We start from the raw sequence: 24703 nt of genomic DNA, 5'->3' as shown, positions 1-24703 counted from the left end.
AATACTCTTTTCACAGGCTCTGGGTGGAAATCAGAACAAAAGAAAGAAGAGGAGGAGGACGACTAGGAATGCTGACAATTAGCTGGATCGATGTTTGCATGGCTATTTCTGCTCTTTTCTGAGGGCTGCTTTTCTATATGTCAATAGAGTTGCATTTCTAGGCATCTGATCACATCTAGAACTACATATAGCTTTTCTTCTGTCATTCTAATTAGTAGGTGTGACATTTTATTTTGTCTGTCATTTGGCATCACACTACTTTGTTTCCAGGAATGAACATGTAGCAGGCCTGACTGTTTTTTTGATGGCCCTCTTTGACCATGTTACATAAACGTTCAAGCAGGAATGTGCTTTTAAAGCAAATCTCCAGAAAAGCGCCCTTCCCTGCTTGCCAGGCACTGGACTGCTACTTGTTCTTGTAAGCTCTTGTGGAGACCTTGCTATGGCTTGGCAGCAAAATAAATACAGCTGCAGGGTCAATGAAAATCAGTGGGAGCCTGTAATGGGTGGTGACCTGGGATGATCTTGACCCAATAGCTCACAGTTGCAGAGTTAGCTCTGTGCTGTCAGGCTTTGTGCTGGCTTTAGGTAATATTCCTCACAGGTTTCCTGCCTCTGTGGCAGATCAGGTATTATCAGCCCCCTTACAGGCAACATAAACTGGGTATCACCAGCTCTGCCTAATCCAGCAAAGCTGAGAAACAATGCAGCTTCACTCATCCTGATTCAAAATGGTGCTGCCAGTGATATCACAGATGTGATATCATGCATCAGTGAAGGCATGAGTGAGATCTCACTGTTTAGGTGCTCTTCTACACCTCTGCCATGTTCTCATGTGCCTCCTTACTGTGAAATTACTTAAGTGAATCCAAACACCAAATAAAGCATTTGGAAAATTAAAATGTAATCACTTTAAATAGTGGGATTCTTTCTGGCCTATAGGCTTATGGGAGTTGGTGCAAAGGAAAAAAGAGGCAAGGGAAAGGCTTTTGGCAGGCGTCACTTCAGGAAGGAAATAAGAGGATTCTTTGTTTCTTATATCTGTGTTTTATCCAAGTACAGTGACATGAAGATCATTTGCAGTAAAGTAATTTTTCTCATCTTAATTAGAGATGTCTCCAGACTGCCCCACCACAGCACTGCTGTATTTCACTTGGATAATTTCCCTTCCAGTATCTGGTCTGTCTCTACATTTATTTAAATCAAATATTTCATTTAAATACTGCAGCTCAGGATGGTCTTTCTCAGTTTAAATGCCGCTGACATTACCATGGAGGTTAAAATATTTACTTAAGTATAGACAAAGCTCCCTTACTTGCCATCATTTTCCAGTTTCGGGGAGGGGAAAACCCCTCTAGGTTTGACATCTCTGTATTGTGCAGAGTTGTTAAAAAGGGTGCCGATGAGTAGATGCATGGTAATGATGAAAAGGAGTGCATTTGGAATTCAACATAGATGGCAGAAAATGCAGGATGTCAGAGAAGCCATATATTAAAGGGAATTTGAATTGGAAACTGAATCCCAACCTGCCACTGGGGGCATTTTGATCATTTTGATTTATTAAACTTTTATAGCAGCATTCAGACGAAGCTGAATTAAAACGCTTAGTCTTGGGTGGTTTATGGTACACAAGTCATCATGCTAGTGAAGTCTCGCCATGATCAATGTAGAGTTAATTTAAGTTGCTTTTTTAATGCAGGTGCACCTGTGCGCTTTAGTATGTATTTAAAAATCTAACAGTGTTCTAATGCTGAATCACTTAACAAAAATACAAAATGAAGCCACACCGACAGCTGCATTTGGGTGAATCTTGCTATTAAATTGTAGTTGAACTGCAGGAAAACAAACTACATATATATTCCTACACCAATTTTATATATTGGTAAATGTACAAATATTATAAAATAGCTAGCAATGAAAATATAACTATTTCCTTGAAAACAGATTATACTGCTAAAGTCATAGGTGCTTGCATTGTACCATTCTGACCATCTCTCATCCTCAGCAGCTGTACGTAGACACAGTGAGCACTGTCCCTTCAATAAAAAGAAATCAATTACTATTAGAGTGGCACTGCAGGTTAAAGGCATTACAGGTTCACACTCAGTTTTGCAGCAAGGAGATGATACTTCTCTGCAAATGGGGAATGATGCAAAAGATGGATGAGACAGAGTTCAAGGAGCAGTACTGTGAGGGTCTGGCACTATCATTCCAAGCTGTCTCAGAGACATGATGGATGATTCAGTGGCAAGAAGCAATAATACCTGATGATGAGAGATTTGTCTCCAGATCTTAAGCTCACTGCATGCTGTCTACCTGTTGGTGTTCTAGTGGCATAATGATTCCTGATGTGTTATGGAGAGCTAAACTATTGTACTTAAGCAGCTAATTTGGAATGTTGAATTTAGTAACCTAGATTCTTTGCCAGCTTCTAGGAAAGCAAGCAGCATATCAAACACTCCTGCACATGGTGAATTTAATTACCTCTTATTTATGTGTGATACCTGTTGACAGGATCTTGTAAGCTGTGCTAATATGAGAGGTAATTTGTTACCTCCAGAAATCATTTTATATGTGCCCTCTGATCATTATCATGAAACATGATAAATGATCTAGCCCATGAGGTGTAAATAAAAATGAAATGGATAATTTGATTCTATGTCTAAATTGTCGCTGGAAAAGTTGTTGCAATTATAATGGAATTTATCTCATAAAAATATGCTTTGCAATGTGCCAGTGACCTTTAATCATCTTGGCTGGGGAGTTATTTGAAGATAATTTTAAAGAGATTACAAAAAGTTTGCACAGAGTAGTTTGGATAGAAGTTTTTTTCCTTTCCTAAAGAGTTTTAAATATTTGTCTGTTTAATAATTCATATTTCAGGATTTTTCTGCAGTATTGACTGCTGGAATATTTGCAGAATTATATAGAAAGAGGTGAGAAATATATCTGCCTCTCCTGAAGAAGAGGGAAGCTTAGCTACATGCAGAAAGATAGATTTCTTCCTGCTGAGATGCAGTGTTGAATTTGGATGTGCCGGTTTACTAGAGAGCTTGTCATTGAGATTGATATGGAGCTGCTAACAGGCATGTCTTGGAGAACATTTAAGGAGTGTTACAAGAAAAATGAATGTGTTTCTCTCCCCTGTTCTCCAGGTATGTTCACAGTGCTAATGGCAGAGTCTGTTCCTACCTCCTCCATGAGGAAGGATGACACTGTTGCATTAGGACTGGTATTTGAATTTTCATCTCTTCCCTAATTTTTTGGTGGTTTTTATTTTATTTATTTTTAAACTTTTGTTTCGTGGACCTCATCTATAACATGTCATATAGTTATTCTGTGTCCATTTTCTTAGACTTTTGGCATGTCTTGTACTGCTATACACTTTGAGTGTACTATCCCAGTTGATGTCTGTATGTGGTAACAAGTGAAATTTTTCACTTTCCTGAATTCTTTACTATTAAACAAATGAGAAAATTTCTATTGATCGGTTTGGAAACTAAAGAGAGACAATACTCAGTGACCAGTGTTAGGAAAAAGTGAGAGCATCTTTTTAGGAATTAAAAATTGCTTAGATTTGACTTATATTAGAACCCGTACAGACTAATAAGAATGGTCAGTAGGGATGGTAGGGAAAAGCCTCTTAACAGTCAAGTTAATGTTACATTTTTCCTTCAAGAAAGGAGGATGTAAGTACAAAATATCACATAATGATAGGATTTTCAAGGTTGGAAGAGACCTTTAAGACCATCAAGTCCAACCATCAACTCAGCACTACCACTACAACCCCCAAACCATCACCCAGTGCCAGATCCAGACACCTTTTGAACACCTCCAGGGATTGTGACTCCACCTCCTTCCCAGGCCACTTTTTCTAATGCCTGACCATCTGAACAGTGAAAAAGCTTTTTTCTGCTATCTAATATGAATCTCCTCTGTCTCACCTTAAGGTCATTTCCTCTGGTCCTCTAACTACAGGCTCAGCAGGAGAGATCAGTCCCCACCTCAGTGCAAAGTCCTTTCAGGGAGGTTTCCTGTGAGCTCCCTCTTCTCCAGAGGGACTAAACAAACCCAGCTCCCTCAACTGATCCTTGCAAGACATGTTTTCTTGACCTTTCTTGAACCAGGTTGCCCTTCTCTGAGCACACTCCCTAATCAATGTGGTCTGAAAGGTGTTGACATTGCATAGTGTTAGTTCAAGGCTTATAAAGCAGAACAATTTTGAATGAGTTCTAATTTTATTAATAAGGATTGTCCTAACTTTGTGTGAATTGCTTAATTTGAATAAATAAATACCAGGAAAAATACTTTGCTCAATTTAGAGTTTTTCTCTGGAATTTCCATATATAAATGGATAATAAGGTAAATGAATTTGAACTTTATTTGAATGTACCAAGGATCTTATAGTTTATGGAATCTAGATGAATCTTTTATTCAATTTCTTCAATATTTATATTAGCTTTTTGCTCCTTGTGCCTATCTGGATGTAGATCCTGTAAGCCATATGGAACTTTACCTGTTTGTGGACAAAAGGTGGAATACTACAAAGCATCAATGTCATGTGTGTTTTTAGTAAAGCTATCTTACTTTATTAAACTGGCTTACTCATTTCCTGAGAAAATCAATTCTATATTGTATTGTTTACCTGATCTATTTCACAATCCAATCAGGATTAAGTCTAAATTTTTTTTTTTCTGATTTACTTTTTTGCTTGAAGTTGCAGTTCTGAGTTTATGTGAAAAGCTCAGCTTTATTCTTATATTAACATTCCTCATGGTAACATAAGTTGTGCTTTTTAACAGCTGGAGTTATAAAGGCTACCACTTTTGAAGGGAGATAGGCATAAACTAGATGTTTCTCTTTGGCTTAAAAATTGAGATTGAAGCCTCATGACTTTTAATGCTTGCTTTGAACTTTACTCTGACTTTGAATTGTGTTGACAGCAGTTGGAAATGTCTTGACTAATGATTTATTCTTCAACTTTCTGCTTCTCTCAGACTGATGACTTGCATGTCCTAGAAAAAACAAGACCCATTTAGTGTGATCAAGCTTGTGATCTATGGCCTGCATCACCAGCCACTGCAATATTTTCCCCTTCTTTTTATTGGCGATAGAAAGGAGCAGCTGTTTGGCAGTGTATGAAGCACAGCTTCATATTAGCAGCTGGATACTTTCAGTTGTAGGGTGGTTTGTTGTTTTTCTTTGTTTTTTTAATTTTTGATACTGAGGCACACTTTGAATGTATGAGGATGGTACTTGGCCACCTTAGTGCACTGAAGAGGAGAAGACATCTGCAAGTTCTCACAAATATAGCATCCTGCAATCCTCACTTTTGCCGATGCCCTCTCTGGTTTGGGTTTTTTTCCCCCTATTTTGCACCTCTGGACTTTCTGCAATTGATTTAAGTCTGCCATCTTTTGTGCCCTGCATGTTTGTTGCTAGTTCTATCAGTGGAGCAAAGACAATGATGTCAGGTGGAATGTGCCAATAAATGACAATGAGGTAATTGAAAGGTGATAAAATGATCTGTTTTACTAGAAAGAATAGCTCCTTTTCCAAAGGGTTTTGTAAAGGTAATATAATTGGACACTTCAAGAAAAAAAATGTACTGTGTCTGTATTATGGCTGGCTGCAGACATGTTTAACATGTATTTTGAATTTAGGCTTACAGACTTCTCTTCTTTCCTGAGATTTGTCTTTGTGTTACGTGGGAAGCTGCCTCCACCTTTTAATTTTTACTTTTTGTTGCTCAAGTTCTTTATCTTCAGCTGTCTCCTAATGCCATTTTAGGAATCTGTTTGACCTTCTTGCATTTTTCTTTCAACATGGCTGCCTAAAGAAATATTTAATTAGTTTTATTTTTCCTGGGAACACCTCCAATATCTACTTGACCTCTGACTAGGTATGTGGACTATGCAACACAAAGAACTGTGCCCTAGTGACACTTCTTTCCCCTCCAAATTACTGTCATTATCAGTGACATTTTCACAATTAGAAACACAATGATCCTCATTTTTTTTTGCTTTCAATTGTTCCAGGAACAGCTTTAACCTCTTCTTTGAATAATATTATAAGAGGTTAAAGAACTGATAGAGAGAACACAGGATGGCTTTTCATTCAGGCCAAATCAAGTGATGGTTTCATGAAGCTGACCAAGCAACTTTCTGGAGTTGCAGACAGATAAGAGTGGTCTAATTGATCTTTTGTTTTATCCAGATTTTGCTTCCCTTTGCCAAAACAAACCCTGAAGCAGGGATTTAGTGGTGTGTCAATTCTTCCAGGCTGGAACAAAGAATTTTTTAGAAATGCATCATGAACAGAGGACAGCATTCTTGCACTGAAATTGAATGCTTTTTACAGGTGCTATTGCTTACGTTATAAAAAATGGAGGGGACAGGCAGGGGAACGTATGTGCTAAACAGAACATGCAAACAGTCACCTTATTAAGAAGACTATCCCCTAAGACATTTGCATCATTAGGACTTCTGATAATTAAGATGAACTATATTTCAGTAAGAAGACAGCCTTCTGGCCAACTGACTAAGCAGATGCCAAGTGGAAGCAAATGAAGCTAAGTTGAGCTCTCAGGCAATTAACAGAAATTAATGGACCAGGTACCTACAGTCTGTTTCCTGTGGGTGTCAGTTCAGTGTCCTTGCCCTTCCTGCACTTCCAGCTCAGATGACTTTCAGGGGTCTAGCACCTGAGGTTTCCTTATCGAAATTTGCTGGGAATTATCACCTGCGTAGCAGAACCCACAGCATTCCTGTGGTGGATTAAAAATTTCTCAGGATTCTGGAATTTAATTAATTGAGTGGGAATAATTGAAGCAATTCTTCAGTGACAAGAATCCTATTTTGACTCATAGCACAATGTTACAGAAGAAGCCTTCCAGAGGGACTTGCACCGAGTAAAGAGCTGAAACCTGTCACTCACCATTTGGTCTGCTTTCAACCTAATTTCTGAAAAATATATCTCCATATTGCCATAATTTATTGGAGCTTTCTAGTCCATGAAGGAATGTCTTGCATGCCCTGTTTTTGACTGATTCTGTGCCTCATAACCAGATTCATACACCAATTATTTGTTTGTTTATTTGTTGGACCATTCCTTAAAGATATATATGTTGGTATGGGCAATTTCTGCTTATGTGCAACAGCATCTGATGTTACAGCAGAGGCAACAAAAGGTGTGGTCCTACCTCTCTTTTCTCTCTCCTACTTCCCATGACTTGCTATTTCCTCTACCTCAGAAGCATGCTTGGCCCTCTCTCCAGTGAGCTGACTGGGAGCTGAATTTAAAAAAACCCTGACACTGTTGAAAGAAGTGGGTGGTTTTGTGTCAGACAAATTTACAAGTAGTAGAACCACTGGTCTGGAAAAGATGGAAAAACTGGAGAAGAGGTGGTGGTTCACTCCCCACAGTGATGTGGTCATTTTGAGTTAGATATTCTGTTAAACTGCATCCTCAGCCTGCTTTGCAGGTGGATTACACTGTGCTGCAAAAATCTTTGTGCCCACAGGGAATTGTGGCATGGAATGGTTCCTGAGATAAACTGTGTTGTCTTGGGGGTTTTCTTTGGTAGCAGCTTCTTTGTATGAACATGCCTTTAGAGGAGTTGATATAAGAGAAAGGGACTGACAGGAGATACAAGCATGTTCCCTCAAGCCCACATTATCTTGTCATAGCTGATGAGATAACCAGATACCAGAACGATAGGCCTTAATGTAATAGTCCTGAATAGAAAAACCTGCAGTAAACCTCATCTTTGGCTTGTTACGGGAAAAAACAACTGGACTTGGTATGGAAGAGGAAGAAATCAACCAGAAAAAAGAAAGGTAAATAAAAAGGAAAAGAAAGATAAACAAAATATTTCTCTTGAATTGGACATTTAGTATAATTTCACAATGCTAATTAGGCCATTTAAAAGTAAATACAATAACACTTAGAGTGGCTTTTCAACAATATACTAATGAAGTAAGCTATTATGATTTGTATAGGTGTAATTAAAGCATGGAAGAGCAAACATATCAGTGTAGTTGTTTTATCAGCAATATTAAATTAATAATAAGATAGACAGCTATGCACACATCTTTGTGATGCTCTGAAAAGTATTTGGAATTTTCACCCAAAGAAACAAAGCAGAGGCAAAATGTATTATTGTTAAAGGCTATGTTGAATCTAAATTAAAAAAAATATCCTTCCACTGAAGACAAAGTGACTGATTGCAGTATTAGAAGTAATTAAAGTTTCTCAAAAGGACTTTTAAAAGGAGTGAGGCAACCAGAGGGCAATGTAAGTGTTCATAGTTCAGAGAAAAGACAATACAAAGGTAAAAATAGTATACTGAATAGCAAAAGATTATGAACTTGAGTGAGAAAAGTGCCATGAGGACTCATAGCAGGAATAACAGGTGTTTTGTGGCTTTTTAATGATTGATTATTATGTGGTGTAAATGGGGCATGAAGAGAAACGCTTCATTAAATAACTTGAGAAAAATTAGGCAGCATATCAAAGGGAAAATGTTTTGGTCTCTTTAGTGCTTTTAAAGGGTACTTTGAGCTTCAGCAGTGCTACTGGCCTGCTTCCGTTGACCTTTTTTTTTTTGAAGAGAAAGAAATGATAGACTATTCAGGCCAAGAAAAGTATAAACAGCACAGAGTTAGAATACTTACCTGTGGGGGAAGTACAGGTATGTATTCTAACTACTTGTGAAACAAAGGCAGACATCAGGGCAAAACATTTTGCTTTGGCAGGAGAGACTGTGTAGGAAAGTGGTAGTCTTATCTTCTTTTAAGGTATTTTAATGATTGTAAGCCCTAGTATTTCTCATGGATTGGCCTGCAATGAGAAGAATCGAGGGAGTTCAAACAAGCTACTTTGCTTGCTGGCTTTGTTTACCTTTGCTGATCATTTTCCCCACACATTAAAGCAATGATGGGATATGAAAAAAAACTTCATAAGATGTGTGTGGAATGACTTAATGGAGTTACAACATAATTATGGTCTTCTTACTGCATCTATATTATGTTAACCATTCAGAGATGTAAATCAACAGACAATTAATCTGTTTTCAGTTGGTTAGCTTATACTGCTTTGGCTCTACAGAGTAGCTTTTGTTTTAAAACCTAGAGCTCTCCATTCAGGTATCCAAAAAAAAAAAAAAAGAAGGAAACCTTGATAATTTATAATTAAATGTGAGTGAAAAGTGACCATACAGCCATGCACCATCCAGATTGTGAAAGAAGAGGATAGTTGAATCATTAGTAGCTCTGGCTCTATGCAGAGGACACTCATCTATATAGATTACATGGACTGGAGGCTGTGGGTTATTTCCAATATTATCCAATATTCAATGAGTAGCTTGACAATAGCAGCAGTTTCTGGGCTTTTTTTTACTTCTAGAGAACATGATAGTGACTTCAGAAAGCATTGCTGCTGGGCCAACATCTTCTTACTTTAATGTATAGGCTGAGGGAGAGATGTAAGAATGAGAGAGGCACTCCATATATCACTGAGCATCTAGCAATCAATAGCTTAAGATTTATCAAGCCAGAGACTATATCAATGAATCATGTGTGTAATATCCATGACAAACCTACAAATTTGTCAAATAATTTCTGTACTTGTGTTTTTGCTCAGTTGGGAGCAAGGAGTTCCCACAGTTGGCTCCAGTTATTAATGGAAGAATGTACTTCCCTCTGAAGCTGCCGAGTATTTTCACTCCAAGAAACAGCAAGTCATTCCATATTAATCCATTTCATGCCATTTTTCATTTCATAAACGTCTAGCATGTATTCCTTCAATCATGATTCTTTCATGTTGAGTGTTACAGATTGATTAAATGTCTCCACATAGGAAGTGGTCCTAGGTCTCCATTAACTTCTGTTTGGCCTTTTCTGTGTCTTCTCTCCTAGCTCATCTGGCAGGAGATAGGAAGACCAGACCTGTATAATTTTTTTGAGAGAGAACATTGAGTTTACACAGTCACACAAGATCTTATGTTTTCTTTGTGTTCTGTTCCTAATAATCACTGATATCCTATCTTTTTGTCTGAATTGAAGCGACATGGTCTTGAAATTCCCAACAGAAATATTATTCCTGTCTGATTTTACTGATTTAGACTCCATAAGGGATTCATTAGGCTCAATGCACTGCTTTGTATTTATCAGCTTTGACTTTATTTGCCGTTTTATTTCTTAATTCTGCAGTATCTTAAGGAAAACAAGAAAAGCTGGATGTGACTATTCACAAAATACCTGCAGCTATGTAGCACAGCAGATAAGGCTATTGCTGCTTTAATTGGAGCCATCACTAAAACTCCATGTTTTCTTACTGGCATTGTAGGTAGACATATGACTTAGTGAATGTTTAAAGAAATGGTTCAGCCTCAAAAGGAGGGTTGTAGAGACTCGACTGGGAATCTCTGAACCTTTAGGTTAAGGTGCTGTCTTTGGAAATGGAAAAGCTCTGCACAAATTCTGACTCCAGTCAGACAAGAGGAATGGATGTGGAATGTCCTTATGCTGAGAGGTTAAGTGTCTTCTCTACATTCCTGAATTATATTCTGAATGCCCCTTTTTTTTTTAATCTGGTGCCTCACATGCAACCAGGCTGAAAAATCAAAACACCATTTTGGAAATACTAATGTAAATGTTTTTTTCTTGCAGCTATTTTCTGAATTTGGGTGAACTTTTTTATCTTAACCTTCTCACCTTTCATTTTTTTTCACACATACACACACATCCTTTCCACACCATAAAGAAATGCAACCCCTCAGCCTTTCTAGCCCATTTCCTTTCAAATGAGAAAGATTTTTTTTTTTGTGTATATGGAGTTATTATGTTTTTAATTTATAAGTCACTGCACTTAGGAAGGTATAAAATATGTGTGCATGAGGTTGGTTTGTGGTACCTCTATATTCTTGACTGTAACCAAAGTTAACTATAAAATAGGTTTCCTGTACTTTTGTGGCCCTGAGAAAGGGATTATTCGAAGACTGGAAAAAAGTCAGAATCACCTTCATGCTCAGGATTGCCTTGCCCCTGAATTTTCACTGGATGAATGTAGGTACTAAGGAGAAGGATTTTCACCCTGAGAATGTACCTCAGAAGTTGGGAATAGAGGCTGTGCCAAGTGGGGAGAACTTAGAGATACAAATCCTGCTGATCGCGGACTTCTCGGTACTCTAAGAAGTTCTCGAAGAACTTCTTAGAGTAAAACTCCAGTGAATTTTGGAAAGAAAAACACTATGTTAAATGAAAAGGAGAAGGTTTAGGAGATATTTTAAAATGTTAAAATGCTGTGGTTTCTTATGCTTAGAAAAAAAGTTATATGCATCTATTCTGAACATTTCTGTTAGTCCAGCTTCCCTTTCCCATTACAGGTTGGGCAGGAAGGTGAATAGTTGGTGAAGAGACTTTCTTGAGAGCAGGCAAGATGATTGAGAGGCAGAAACCTAAATAGAGTTCAGTGGGGCAGCTTCACCATTCCTCTGACTGAGTTGACAAAACTGCTTTTTTTATGCCCAAAACTCACATTTATCAGAAGGATAGGATAGCAAGTCCAGTGAGAAAAGTTTCCTGGTGCTTGCAGTCCTTTAAAGGAAACAAACCAGCCGAATTCTTCAAAGAACACTCACTCACATTAAAAGTTTCAGGAAGAACTTCAGAATTCAGCTGAAAGAATCGTGACTTTCCTTGTCTTCATCAAAAACAGTATTTAAAATTTCTGAAAAAGCGTTCCCAGCTTTGGGTACTGGGGCCAACAGAGCTTGCTGGTAAAATTGCACAAGTTTTTTTTGCCATGATGGCATGCTTTTGTTACCAACATTTATGTAAAATGTAAAGGCTATTTTAGGTATTACTACTGTCTGTTTAACTGGTAATATGGTGACAACTGATTTATTTGTGTCTCCAAATCTTTGTAATGTCCTCGTAGGTTCTTGGTTCAATACGCAGAACCAACAAAAACCCAGCCTTCGACAAAACGCTCATTATGCATAGGTCATCTAAATGTAATAAACAACATGGGTTACTTGTGCAATCTTTGTAGATTTCACAATGGTGCATATTATTATAAACTATATTATTACCAGTGAATCTTGTATTTGCAGAGAAAAGCTGTACTGTACAATTTTTACCCCAATAATTTTTTTCTCTTGTTATTTCTGTAGAGTTGTTGATTTTGTTTGCCTTTCTTTTGTGAATACACAAGGCTGGTTCCAGAACTTTGTGTGCCAGCCCAGCTTCAGTAGATGTTATTTAGTATCATATTCAAGAATTAAAACATGCAGTAGCAGCATAAGAAGCTGTGTATTACTGTTAACTTTGCTCTTAAAAAAATTGATAAGATAGTTTAGAGTGGTTAAAATAAGAGAACAAAAAAGGATTTTTTAAACTAAATGTTTGTGCCAATTGAAATAAGTTACAAAATTTAGACTCTTTTACTGTATTCAGGGATTTTCTATTCCAGATTAATATTGATACTTTGAACCTTTTTTTTTAACAAAACAAAAATAACAGGCTTTCATCAACTCATATAAAATTATAATATCTCAAAAAGATCTTATTAGCATGAAGAACTGGTGGGTTTTCTGTTCTGATTAATTTTTCTAGAAATTTCTTTCAGAATTTTCATCACACGCAGCATCCATTTGGCAATAGGGTGGGTGGCAGCTGCTTTGTTACTCTCATTTCACAGGGATTTCTTAACATCTGTCCAGGCGCTATGGCAAGGATGATGGTTGATTTTGGCCACATGTATCCCTCTGCCCCTTTCTGAGGCTGGCTTTAATGGTAAAAGCAAATGTAGTAGCAAGCGCCTTCTTAAAAGGTAGTCTCAATCTTTGCCTTCCCTTTTCCTCTCTCTCAAGAAGCTGAACCTGTGTTTCTGTTTCTCTGCTCACACTGGCTTTTGTCTGAAAGCAACTGGAAGTTGCTGGATAAACCTAGGAAAGCAGGGAGCTTCCATGTACAGCCCTGCAAGATAGGTTTTAAACCTAAACCTCTGTGAATGTAGTGTAGAGCAGTGACACTGTAAGCAACACTGATGATGGGAAGCAGAGGAGTAGGGTTGCCCTCTGAGGTACATGTTAGATGATGTGTATTTCACATCTGTGAGGTAAAACTGTGATGTAAAAACCATTTTGGTTTCTGTTGGTTCATTGCATAGATTGAGGGAAGTGTCTCAGTGCCTCCTAAAATTAGTCCCCTTCTCTGTCATTCTAGTGGGCTGCCTTCTGGCATTTTTGGCAAGAAATATTTGGGCATGCTGTAATAAGAAATGTGAAGATGTTGCTGGTGGGAACATCTATATGTGTCTTAGAAAAGATTATGAATAGAAAAAGAGGGATTTGAGCAAGAAAACAGCTCCTCAAAAATAAGTTTGCTCAAAAGTGGTGATGAATTCTGTCATTTCTCCCTGTAGATTTGCATAGGCTGAGTGCACACAAAATCCCTCTACATAATCATTAATGTGTAACCCTTATATTACCTTCCTTTTATGGTAGTATTCAAGTGCTGATAGAAAGCTTTTACCATAAGTGAAATGGGATACCTGAGAAAGAACTTCGCAGAATGCCTTACAAGTTTGAAGGGGAAGGTTTTCTATTCATCTCTGACCCTGTGCAGAGATTTGTAAGGTCTTGCCTTAATAATAAATATGTGACCTTTCCCTCTCCCTTTCCCTTTTCCTTTCCCTTCCCATCTCCCTTTCCCCACTTCTGTACATCAACTATTTAACCCATGGTTTGAGTTGATGGTTACAGTAAAATCAGTCTCATCTCTTAAGTTTCTGTAACTGCTATTAAATACAACTGTAAATGCTTGGAAGCCAAAGCCACATCAGCTATTTCTCTCATCTCCAGGTCTCGAGGTAGTTTAGACCTCAGTACCCTTCTGGTACAAGGACATGTACAGCTCATTGCATTTATGGAGCATGATCCAGTTTTGAATCCTGTCTCATGATGCTACTGTCCCAACAGCACGACATGTTTTTTCTCTGCCATTTAAAAGACATGCAGGAGAGCTGGTGATAAAAATTTGTGGTAGTACTGGCATGTGACTTCCAAAATAAGGTGTACAGGAGAATTCCAGGACAGACAGGAGTGCTGTCTGGGTGAATTTTTTTAGCTTTCAAGTTTTATAGATAGAGCTAGTGAGGTATAAATCTGTGTTAGGGTTTTTTTCCTCCTCTTTTTATTTTTATCTATTTATTAATTTATTTTTGCTTCACTGAATTCTGTTGAAATGCTCTTGTTTTGTTGCAGGTGTTTGAATTTTTTGAGTTTGATTATAAATATGTCACTAACTTGTCTGTCAGAATGTTTTTATATTTGGGTTGTTTAGGCAGTAAACTGAGTGTGTGAGCATGACTACAGCATTCACAGATATAAGAATAACGCTAAAATCTTCACAATCTCAACAGGACCAGTTCAGACTTAAAATTAAATAAAAAATTAAAATAATCCAAGTACTTAGAAAATAAATATGCTCACATCACATGTTGCATCACCATGTAAAGGAAAATTTTGGAGTCTCAAATGATATTTTGTTTTTCTTCAGGCATTCTTTCTATAATCCCTAGTTTTATTCCTTCTCACTATTGACAGCATGTGGATGTGCATGCAATCGCAGTATTGTCAAATTGCAAAGCCTCATAGAGTTGAGAGTAATTCTTTCTTGGGAAGCACCAATTTTGAAGAAGGTATTAAATTTTGTTCTCAACCTGCTGGTTCCTGACAATGAAGCAGATAAAATATTTCTTTCCAACAGTAATCTCAACATTGAGATCTCGAGGGCATTGCTGATACATGTGGATAATGAAGTCATTGTAATCAAGTCTTTGCTGGAGACATTTCTACAACTGAGTCATTTATGCTGACTGATTTTTTTTTTCCTATTTAAAATTTGAATGTCTTCTCATTACAGGCACCTCTTTTTCTTACATTTATTCATTTTTCCTCTAGGAGTGTGCTGCATCTGTGTCTTTACACAATGCAGTCTTTTTGATAAAATGTGTCATAATCTTCTAATTGATTCCCATAGTAACATAGCCTACTATAATTCAAAAAGTAGGCATGTGTCCTGATCATAAATTGTTTCGAGAGATGACATATTCCAATTTTTGGACAGACTTTTTTTTTTTTTAACATATGAGCTGGGCATGTTCTTAACCTTGTTTACACTTTCTGCTGACAGTGCTAAAGCTGCACACTGTTCCTTTATTTTAAAGGAAGATAATAAAAAGAATTTGGTGGTGTTTCAAATCAAGGTGAATAAAATGCCACAGTGATGCATAGGATATAACATCACTATGCAGAAGTTAGCAGTTTTCACTGCTGAAATAATTCCTATTTCAGCACTTTAGGTGGTCACTAACTGCCACGTCACCTAAATTAAATACATTTTAGCTGCATGAGCTTGCAGACTTTGTCGTATCTACAACACAAACTTTATATATTGGGTGCTCAAAGCTAAAACAGTAGCTTGAAGTGAGCTTGTGACATACTATTCCTGTTTGCAGACCCCAAATTAGAGATATTATGTTGAAATATGTCAGTACCCTGCCTAAGCCAGTACTGTGAGCTCACTATTAAATTTGCCATTTCTGTTTGTTGCAGTTTTTTCTCCAGTGACTGATTCTCTAGGTAGTTACCTGAATTTCAGTGTTATAGATATTTATTTTTAATGTTTATTGAAATGGAAAACTGAAAGTATCAATTCTAAAGTAATAAAAGACAATGAAAATGGTCTTGCAAACTCTCTGAAGAGAGTTGGATAAATCACTTGATACCACCTGGTCACTAAGCCATTTCTTAGAATGAGTTCTTTTGTTCCAGACAACTAACTCTCTTAATTAAAATGTAACATTTTGTAGGTATTGTGTCTCAACCTCTGGACTAGCAGCTAGTGCCAAATACTGTGCAGTTGTGATAAATTCTGTTCTAAAGTCACAGAAATAATTTTCTGAAGTCACAGAAATAAAGTCTGCATAAGTGAAATTTGAAAGAAAAAAAGAGTTTGAGGAAAACCCTTATAGCAGAATCGTAGATCATGAGCTGTTTAAGTTTCTCCATGCAGCCACCATCACTTGTGATCACAGGACAGCAGCTAAGTCGGAATTGGTTTTTGGTTTTTTTTGGAGTTTGGTTTTGGCTTTGGGTTTTTTGGGTTTTTTTGTTTTTTGTTTTTTTTTTTTTTTTGGGTTTTTTTTGGTGTTTTTTTTTTTTTTTTTTTTTTTTTTGTTTTGTTTTTTCTTTTTTTTAAATAAAGGCAGGCCTGTAGCTACATGGAACACTTCACTGTAAAAGCCGTCTGATTTCTACATGAAGTCATTCTATGGTGTAATATATCAAAGCTAGTTATTTTTATGAAAAAGTCTGCCTTCTCATCAGTACAGTGCCTTCTCCAAGCTAGCTGTAGAACACAAAGATGGGAGCAATAGAAACATTCCTATCAGAAAAAAAAATTGACAATGTACAATTGCTAACAATGTAGAAAATGGGTTAAAATGAGTAAAACTTGATAGAGAGACATTTTTGTCCACTTAGAGGAAAAAAAGAAAAACAAATTTATTAAGAAAATGGTAAACGAGTTTATGAACAAATCGAAATGCCAACTGATGGCTTGGAGAATTATTAATTAAATGGCCAAGGCTTGTGAGAACTCCAAAAGACTTGCAGTTGGTTGGGATTTTATTGTGTTAATTTCTTAGCAGCATTTAGCCTTGCAGTAGTGGAGGTGATTGTAAAACTTCTCTGAGGTGAGTTATCTTGAAGGTTGCAGATGTTTTAAGAAAGCACGCCTTCCTGCAGCCTCTGCAATGTGCCCTGCCCAGCAGTCAAGCTCATCCTGCTTTTTTCTGACATTTTTCAGATGCATTGTGTCTTTTGGGCAGGAGTAGTCTATGTAGCTGATGTATAGTATGTCTGGCTGAGAATAATCTTGCTCTTGTTCTTCTCCTTTGTCACAAGAATAAGGTGGGCTGCTGAAGTGAGAAAAGCAAGTACCACTGTGTGGTGTTCAGGCAAGAATCCCATGAATTAAGTCCCTCATGGCAGCATTTCTCACCTAAGGCTGGGTGTGTGTCTGCAGGTATGGACTGGGTGGTTTACACTGTCCTGATAAAATTTTGTTTATTGGACTTTCCATGTGAAGTCTGATTAGTGTTAGGTCTTGGAGCAATGTAGACCTAGAGGTGTGTTTTCAATAATGCTGAAAAAGAAAATATACCGCATTCTTGGTTTTTTGGCTTTGGGTTTTTTTTCCAGTCTTTTTGCATTTCGTGATTTTCAGAAGCCAAGGAGACTGCTCATTTCCCATTACTGAACTGTCCTCAATGTGTTGCACAATCTGACGCATATTTGTTATTCAGCAAAACCACTAAGGGCCAAACTACTCATTAAAGATGGAGCTTATAGTGTGATAGACTCAGCTGTGAGTGTAGTCTGTCATGCACAGAAAGAGAAAACTTAAGATCTTGTTGGAAATTTAAAAATAAACTGCAGAGGCTTTCTGTGACTTTAAGGTTCACAATACCTCTGCTGTTCTTCAGGTCTGTGCTTCCAGCTTGGCATCCTTCAGTCCTCTGCATTTAACCTGCTTTTTAACTGAGCAGAAGAATTTCTTATCCGGCTAGTAGTGTTTTCTGTAATGCTTTCCCCTTAGTTGGCAAAGTCCCTTGTTTGTGTTAATATACCTTGTACTGATGCTGAGGGGTGGCAGGTCCTGTCAGGCTGCTATCAGTGTAGATGACAGCCAGGTGTCCTTGCAGATAGGCCAAGTCCAAAATAAACTTATTTGTCTGAAATTCTCCTTCAGAGCAGTACTTCCTTACAGTTTTGGAGAGCTGAATGAAATATTTCTAGTCTGTATTAAATATATGCCACATGCATGTGGCAGTTTCTGAGGTCCCCAGGACAGAGGAGAAATTGATGAATCTGAATCCATGTTCTTAGAAGGTTAATTTATTGTTTTATGATATTTTATTATATTAAAGAATGCTATACTAAAACTATATTAAAGATAGAGAAAGGATACATCAGAAGGCTTAACAAGAATGGTAATGAAAACCCGTGACTGCTTCCAGAGTCTCAACGCAGCTGGACTGTGATTGGTCATTAAGTTAAAACAATTCACATGAAACCAATCAAACAATGACCAGTTGGTAAACAAACTCCAGACCATGTTCCAAAGCAGCAAAACAGGGAGAAGCAATCAGATAATTATTGTTTTCGTTCCTCTCTGAGGCTTCTCAACTTCCCAGGAGAATAAATTCTGGCGAAGGGATTTTTCAGAAAGTATGACAGTGACACATGCAGAATGATTTTTGCAAAAAAAAACCCCAAAAACAACCCAAGTCTTTGGGCTCAAAGCCTCCATGGTTTGTTTTTATTTTCAAACCTTTAATAATTCATTTTGTCACCACCTTCATGACCGCGTAATTTCTTTTAGTTATACTTCTTTGGAGCCTTAGGTATGAGAAACGTCTTCTATTTTCCCCCCAGCCTATAATTAAGAAAATGCAGAATTTCCTACTGTTATTGTTCTTCAGTTACTACTCTCATTGTTCCATTTGTGGCTTAATACTCTATTTAAATTTAAGTTTTCAGTCACTACTTCTTGTTAACTCTTTTTTACTGCTGGATTAACCAGCTTTTAAGACTGAGAATGTTGTTTTCCTGCTAGTACTTGACTGCCATAACTTTCTTCTAAAAGCCATTCATGTTCTCCAAATTTTAAACAAATATTTATACTACTTCTTGTTTTCAATACTTTTTAAAGCACTTGAATCTCTAGAGAAGTATGTAATCTTCCAGTACACAAAGAGTACTAAAGCAGTGTAGCTCTTGGAAGGATTTGGCTGCCTGCTTCCCCATGCCCTTGTGCCCCCATGCCATGGGTCTTCTGATGCGACTTTGCCATGGTGTCTCCATGTGCAATCTGGAGCCCAGTGCAGAGGCATGCTTCTCCACAGGTCCAGCTCCTGGCAAGCAGAGATTTACCCCTTATTCCTCTCTGTCTTGGGTGTTTCAGATTGCCTGGGTGTCTCATGCCTGGGGCCCCTGGTCCCACAGGGCTTCCTATGGCAAAAACTGTGCTCTAATGAGGCATAGCCAGTGTGGGTCAGGCACTGAACCTCAGCTGAATTCAACTAGAAGACCAGAGAGCTTGTAAGAAATGTGCAGGCCTGCTCAAACAGCTTTGCAAGAAATTTCCCTAGAAGAGGAAGTGCGTTAGGTGGGAGCTGAGTCAATCTTGAGTCATTTGTGGAGGCATTTTTGCTGTACTCCTTAGAACATCCAGTATTAGCTGTATTTACATGACTGTTTCTTTGAATTGTGAGAAATTTTAAAGGAACTTTATTTTGTTTGTCCTACTTTCTTGATAGCTTATGGTGTAATTAAAAAATCAATTTTAGTTTCTGGGGAGGTGAGGCTGATATTGGTCTTCTTATAACGAATGAATGCTTTGTTATACTTGTAAAAATTAAACTTTTTGTGGTGACCCTTTTTGTGTGTATTGAGTTAAGCAGGTGATGCTCATCGGTGTACCAAGTGTATGACTTGGTGTGAGATATTTCACAGAGCAAGCTGAACATACTGTCACCAGAGGGAAGGAACAGTGCGTGCATGAGTGGAGGGACTTGCAAGCTATCACTGCCCAGCATCAATGTGTGCAGGTCCTGTACAAGGCACAAGTACAGGATGAGAGTGGATGAAGGTGTTCACCTTCTCTGAGAGTTCGGGCTATGTGCTGTCTAGCAATAGCCTCTTGCCAAGTGGTACATGTTATGCTCAGCAAAACATGACTCTTGTAAATAAGATTTGAAAATAAGATTTTATCAGGCATGCCTCCAGTATCAGCTTTTCCTCCAAAATGGAACAAACAATATGTAGGATTCTGGTTTATTTTTATGTTTTGCTTTGAACTGATCATTAACAGTATATGATTGCCAGTAAGATACAAATGAAAGTACCTTCCTTTATTTTAAAATTAGGAAGTGTTTTATCTTGGAAGGCAATGTACTATAGTGTGCACATATAGCTTGAGAATATTGGAAATATTATGTATAATAGTTACTATACTTGTAACACTAATGACCTTTTCTGGTTGCTTTTTCTGCCTGTGAATACATAATTATTTGTATCCAATGTTTCATATTAAAAATATGACACAACCACTTAACTGTAGGAAGACTGGTAGAGGAGGCTGAAGTTGCATGCTTATTCTAGTCATTGGTGCCTAAATATCACACTACATTTAATATACAATGTCATATACATACTGATGTGAGCATAATGTACTGCTAGTAGCTCAGCAGAATGAGAACTTAGTACTGATGAAATGTCAGTCTTAATTTTTTATTACCTTAGCTGTGGGCATTTTATGTCAAAACCAGAGCTGACCAAATACTGCAACATGCTATGCATGAAAACACTTTCGTTTATTTAATATCTTGTAGATGTACAAGTGGTCTTTTAATATAGTCTTTCTGAGATGTTAGTGGCCGTGAAAACTAGAAGGATTTAATCAGATGTAACACTTTTATACACTGCCTAAAAATATAGACAGAAAATGAGTTGGCAATTAAACTGGTTACATTGGATAAGGAATCTTAAATTTTGTGCTTAGCAAAGAAAGAAATTACACTCACCATTGCAGGGTCTTTGATCAAACTTTTTAGTATCTCTTAAATGCCTATTAAAACTGTGATTCTACTGATGAGTTAAACCATCTATGGATTGAAATATTTTTACATAAGTTATCGTTTAGAACCTTATGGCTTTTCACAGAGAGTTCATGGCTGAGGAAAGGGGAACTGAGCTCAAGGAAAATTGATTGCTGGGAATACTGGGAATACTTAGCTGTACATCCTCATAATAATTGAGGAAGGTTGGTTCTTTTTGGCAGAAATAAAGAGCACAGCTTTCTGGTTGGATTGTAATGACCAAGGCAGGGGGAGGGTGGAGGGACATCACTGTACTGCCTCACCTGGCTTTGGGTCTGGATGACTGGAAGCCACAAAATGCATCTGAGTAGGGTTCACCTGCATTGGAGCACATTGGCAGGGCCAGGCAGCAGGAAAGCTGCTGTGGTGGGTACCTGCTGAGCCTCAACTCCCTGCAACCTCTAATCCAGGCTCTGAACATCTAAGCCATCACCTGGCTGAGCTGAAGCTGAGTTTTTATGTTGTTTATAAGCCAGAACAAACTTCTGAGAGGGTGATTTTCTTTAGGGTGCTTTTTCATGCATCTCCTTTTATTTTTCATGCCTCATGTAAGAGGTTTTTCATTTTTGGCAGACTGTCTTCTCAGGGCACTCTGAAACTGGATTATTTACTACAGGTGGACCCAGATTGCTGGGGTAAAAAAAGCCAGCAACATATACTTCCTCAAAGGATTTAAATTATGTTTTAAAACTCACTGAAAGAAAAGTATTGTTGATATGTGTGGTATTTTATATGGAAGTGGCAACCAAAACATTAATAATGGCTTTGTTCTATCTTTTTTAGCTATCAATGGCAATTTTTAAATTGTAAAAGTTTCGGGTTGCTGTATATACAAAAGGAAATTGTGATTTCTAATTATAATTGGAGATGTGGTTGTAGAATAATGAATGGGAATAATTAATAGAAAGCTAATTGGGTAACATCAGAAAAGTTTATCCTGGTATATTGGGATTGCATGCTTCAGTTGATACTTAGTGTACTTTTGGGATTTCTGCTTGCACCTCACCTCTGGTTCTGATAGTATATTATATTATGAAGAATATTAATAATGCTGCGGAACAATTACTTGTTCATTTGCTAACTGATTAAAATTCATGCATAATTTATTGGAACTGGGAGAGACTTTATAAATAAGTCTCCTTGGCCTCAAGAGCTTAAAAACAAAATGCGTATGCTAATATAAGAATGTGCTTTACTTCTTAACATAAAAACTTAATAGGCAATGGCCTCATTAATGTGAGGTTTTATTTGTGATAATCCAGCTCTTAATCAAAGTGTATACTTCTAAACATAGCCATATGTTTTAGAAGTTTATAACTTAGAGTTGATAGTGCATCATGCTCATCAATGTTTTCTGCTATAATGTATGCTGACCTTCGAACACATTAGTTGGATATTTAATATGTTAGCTCCACAGCAAACAAACTGCCCTCATTATGGCCAGCTGCATTTCTGAGCTTTGATGCAGGTAGGGATCTAAATTAATTCATAAGCACATATATTGCCAAAGAAGGGTAAAAGGTTAATAATTAATTGATGTACTTTTTGTATCCTAAAGCAGAAATGGAAACACCTTGGAGCACTCACCTTTCACTCTGGGAGGAAAAAATTAGCTCCCATTACAGCCACTATGGCATGGCTACAGACTCCCTGGTCTCCAAACTGAGTGGTTTGAGAAGCAGCTAATTTAGAAAAAAGTCCTCAATATATGTGCCAAAATCTGGGAAACTTGGTTGCTTATAAAGCTGGTAAATGTACTGTTTTGAGCAAGCTGTGATACCTGGAAGGGAAGCAGGCAGAACCAGGGGCTGAACTTCATCATGCAGGGAGGATGGGATGTCAAAGGAGGTCCACCACTCCTCACCATGTGTTCTGTCATGGACAGTGGTGGCATCATCCCTGGAAGGCAGAATACGTGCAATGCGTCTGGGTCTTAATTTCTGTTGTGTAGAATGTAAGGGTCCCCTGCTAGGGAAATCTTATGGTCTAGGGTTAAAAGTTTTTTTTTATTGTACTGGCCATGAGATCCCCTTTACCTGTTCAGAGTTGCTGATTTGTTAGTTCTGCATCGCTGCTATAAGAAACCCTGGTGTGCACTGAATTTAGCATTGTTGCCTAATTAACTGAAACAAATTAGCTGAAATATGAACCATCTGGAATGAAAATGAACCTTCCGTGTTTATCAGTGAATTCATTTTATTAGAAAAATACTTGTTGCTTGTGATTGTTTCTTAACATAAATCATGCTGAGGCAATATTTCTATGTTAACATTTCTCAGGGTAGGGGGCACCACCTCTTTCTGTTTGGTCTGTCATTACCTTTTTCACTTTGCAGCTACATTGAAATATGTAGGCAGGCAGAAGCTGATGAGAAGAGGGGATGACAAAAGGCAACACACATCCTATTGTTCAAGTTTCAAAATCAGTAGTAACTTACTAAAGAATAAAATATTGTACGTTTTTGCCATGTCTTTATTTTGTCATTCTCCTGGCAGCTTTGCTCAGTTCTGAGTATTCTGAATGCCTGTATTAGGCATCTGTATCCTTTTCCCTAACTGCATCCAGTGGGTTTCAGATTAACTGCAGTGATACTCATTTTTAAGAATATTCAGTGCAGGGGTAGTGTATCATTTCTTGCAGCTCTTTCTATAAGGAATGTGCAAATGTGGCTTCAGCCAATAAAAGAAAATTTCAAGTTATTGGTCTAGTAAATTATATAAATAATCATAGGGTTTTTTTCAGAAAGAAAATCTCAAGCAGCAGCAATATATAAATCAGACAGGATTTTGTAGTCTCTAGCTGAGATTTTTAGAAGGAAAATATTGCATTGAGCAGATGCCAGTAGTGCACCACTCACTTCCATCAGCTGAAATTTTCCTCAGCTCTTCTTCACTGATGTCAGTTTGAATTTGTTTCTGTGGTTTGGGATCTTTGCTGACCAAACTCTGACAACTTCCTGTGTAGAGAGCCCCCCTCTTAGTGGATTTTCCAGTTTTTGTTTTATCTCTGCCTTATTTTTTGTCTCCCCTGCAGAGCCGCCTCGGCCGATAGCACCCCCGCAGCTGCTGGGCGTCGGGCCCACGTACTTGCTCATCCAGCTGAATGCCAACTCCATCATTGGGGATGGCCCCATTATCCTGAAAGAAGTGGAGTACCGGATGACATCTGGGACTTGGACCGAGACCCACGCTGTCAATGCACCAACTTACAAGCTCTGGCACCTGGACCCTGACACCGAATATGAGATTCGGGTCCTGCTCACCCGCCCGGGCGAAGGTGGCACGGGGCAGCCAGGACCACCACTCATCACCAGGACCAAGTGTGCTGGTGAGTGTTGCCCTGGAAAAATTAACAAAAAACCCAAAATTGTTTACTTCATGGTTGAATTGATTGGCAGGCCTGTTTGCTCCAATTAACTTGTATCAGGATTTCAGGATTCTCTTCACACCCACAGGATCCCCAAGTTTCTGGATCAGTAAGGATTTGCTGTGTCCTCTACTTTGCCTGGTCATTGTCTAGGTTGTTAGGATTGGAGGTAGATGGTTGTTTGGATGGAGGATAGATTAAGAAGTGAGAAATTAGAAATCTAAGAAAATATCTTGCTTCTCATCACGTAAGGAAGGGATCCTCTTGATTTCTGGCTAGTCCTGACCTCCTTGTTTCTTCACCTTCATATTTTCAATTACATTTTAAGCAAACTTGCACATAAAGCAAATTGCATGGGAAAAAAGGATATGTTTAAGAAATTGAATGGTAAAAAAAAAAGTGTACTTCTGCATAATTTGTCTGACAGAATCTCCAAGAACTAAAATACAAATACTAAAATCTCTAGCTATGACTGCTCCTCAGGGAAGTGGTCACAGTAGCAAGCCTGCCAGAGTTCAGGAAGTGTTTGGACAACACTCTCAGGTTCATGGTAACTTTTGGGGCTCTCCTGTGCAGCACTGGGAGTAGGACTCAATGATTATTG

The 24703-nt window shown here is 37.9% G+C and overlaps 1 protein-coding gene across 13 annotated transcripts in view; it reads left to right on the top strand.

The window, feature by feature from the left end:
• The window catches only part of PTPRK (protein tyrosine phosphatase receptor type K), a 382581-nt gene that overhangs the window by 194298 nt on the left and 163580 nt on the right, over positions 1-24703 (top strand). For all 13 annotated transcript variants that reach the window (XM_064413126.1, XM_064413124.1, XM_064413122.1 and 10 more), the window contains exon 7: positions 23767-24060. In XM_064413126.1, coding sequence (XP_064269196.1) covers positions 23767-24060 — 294 coding nt within the window. The remainder of the gene's footprint in view (positions 1-23766; positions 24061-24703) is intronic.

Source organism: Passer domesticus, chromosome 3, assembly GCF_036417665.1.
Source record: "Passer domesticus isolate bPasDom1 chromosome 3, bPasDom1.hap1, whole genome shotgun sequence".
NCBI lineage: Eukaryota > Metazoa > Chordata > Aves > Passeriformes > Passeridae > Passer > Passer domesticus.
This window is presented reverse-complemented; position numbering and strand designations above follow the sequence as displayed.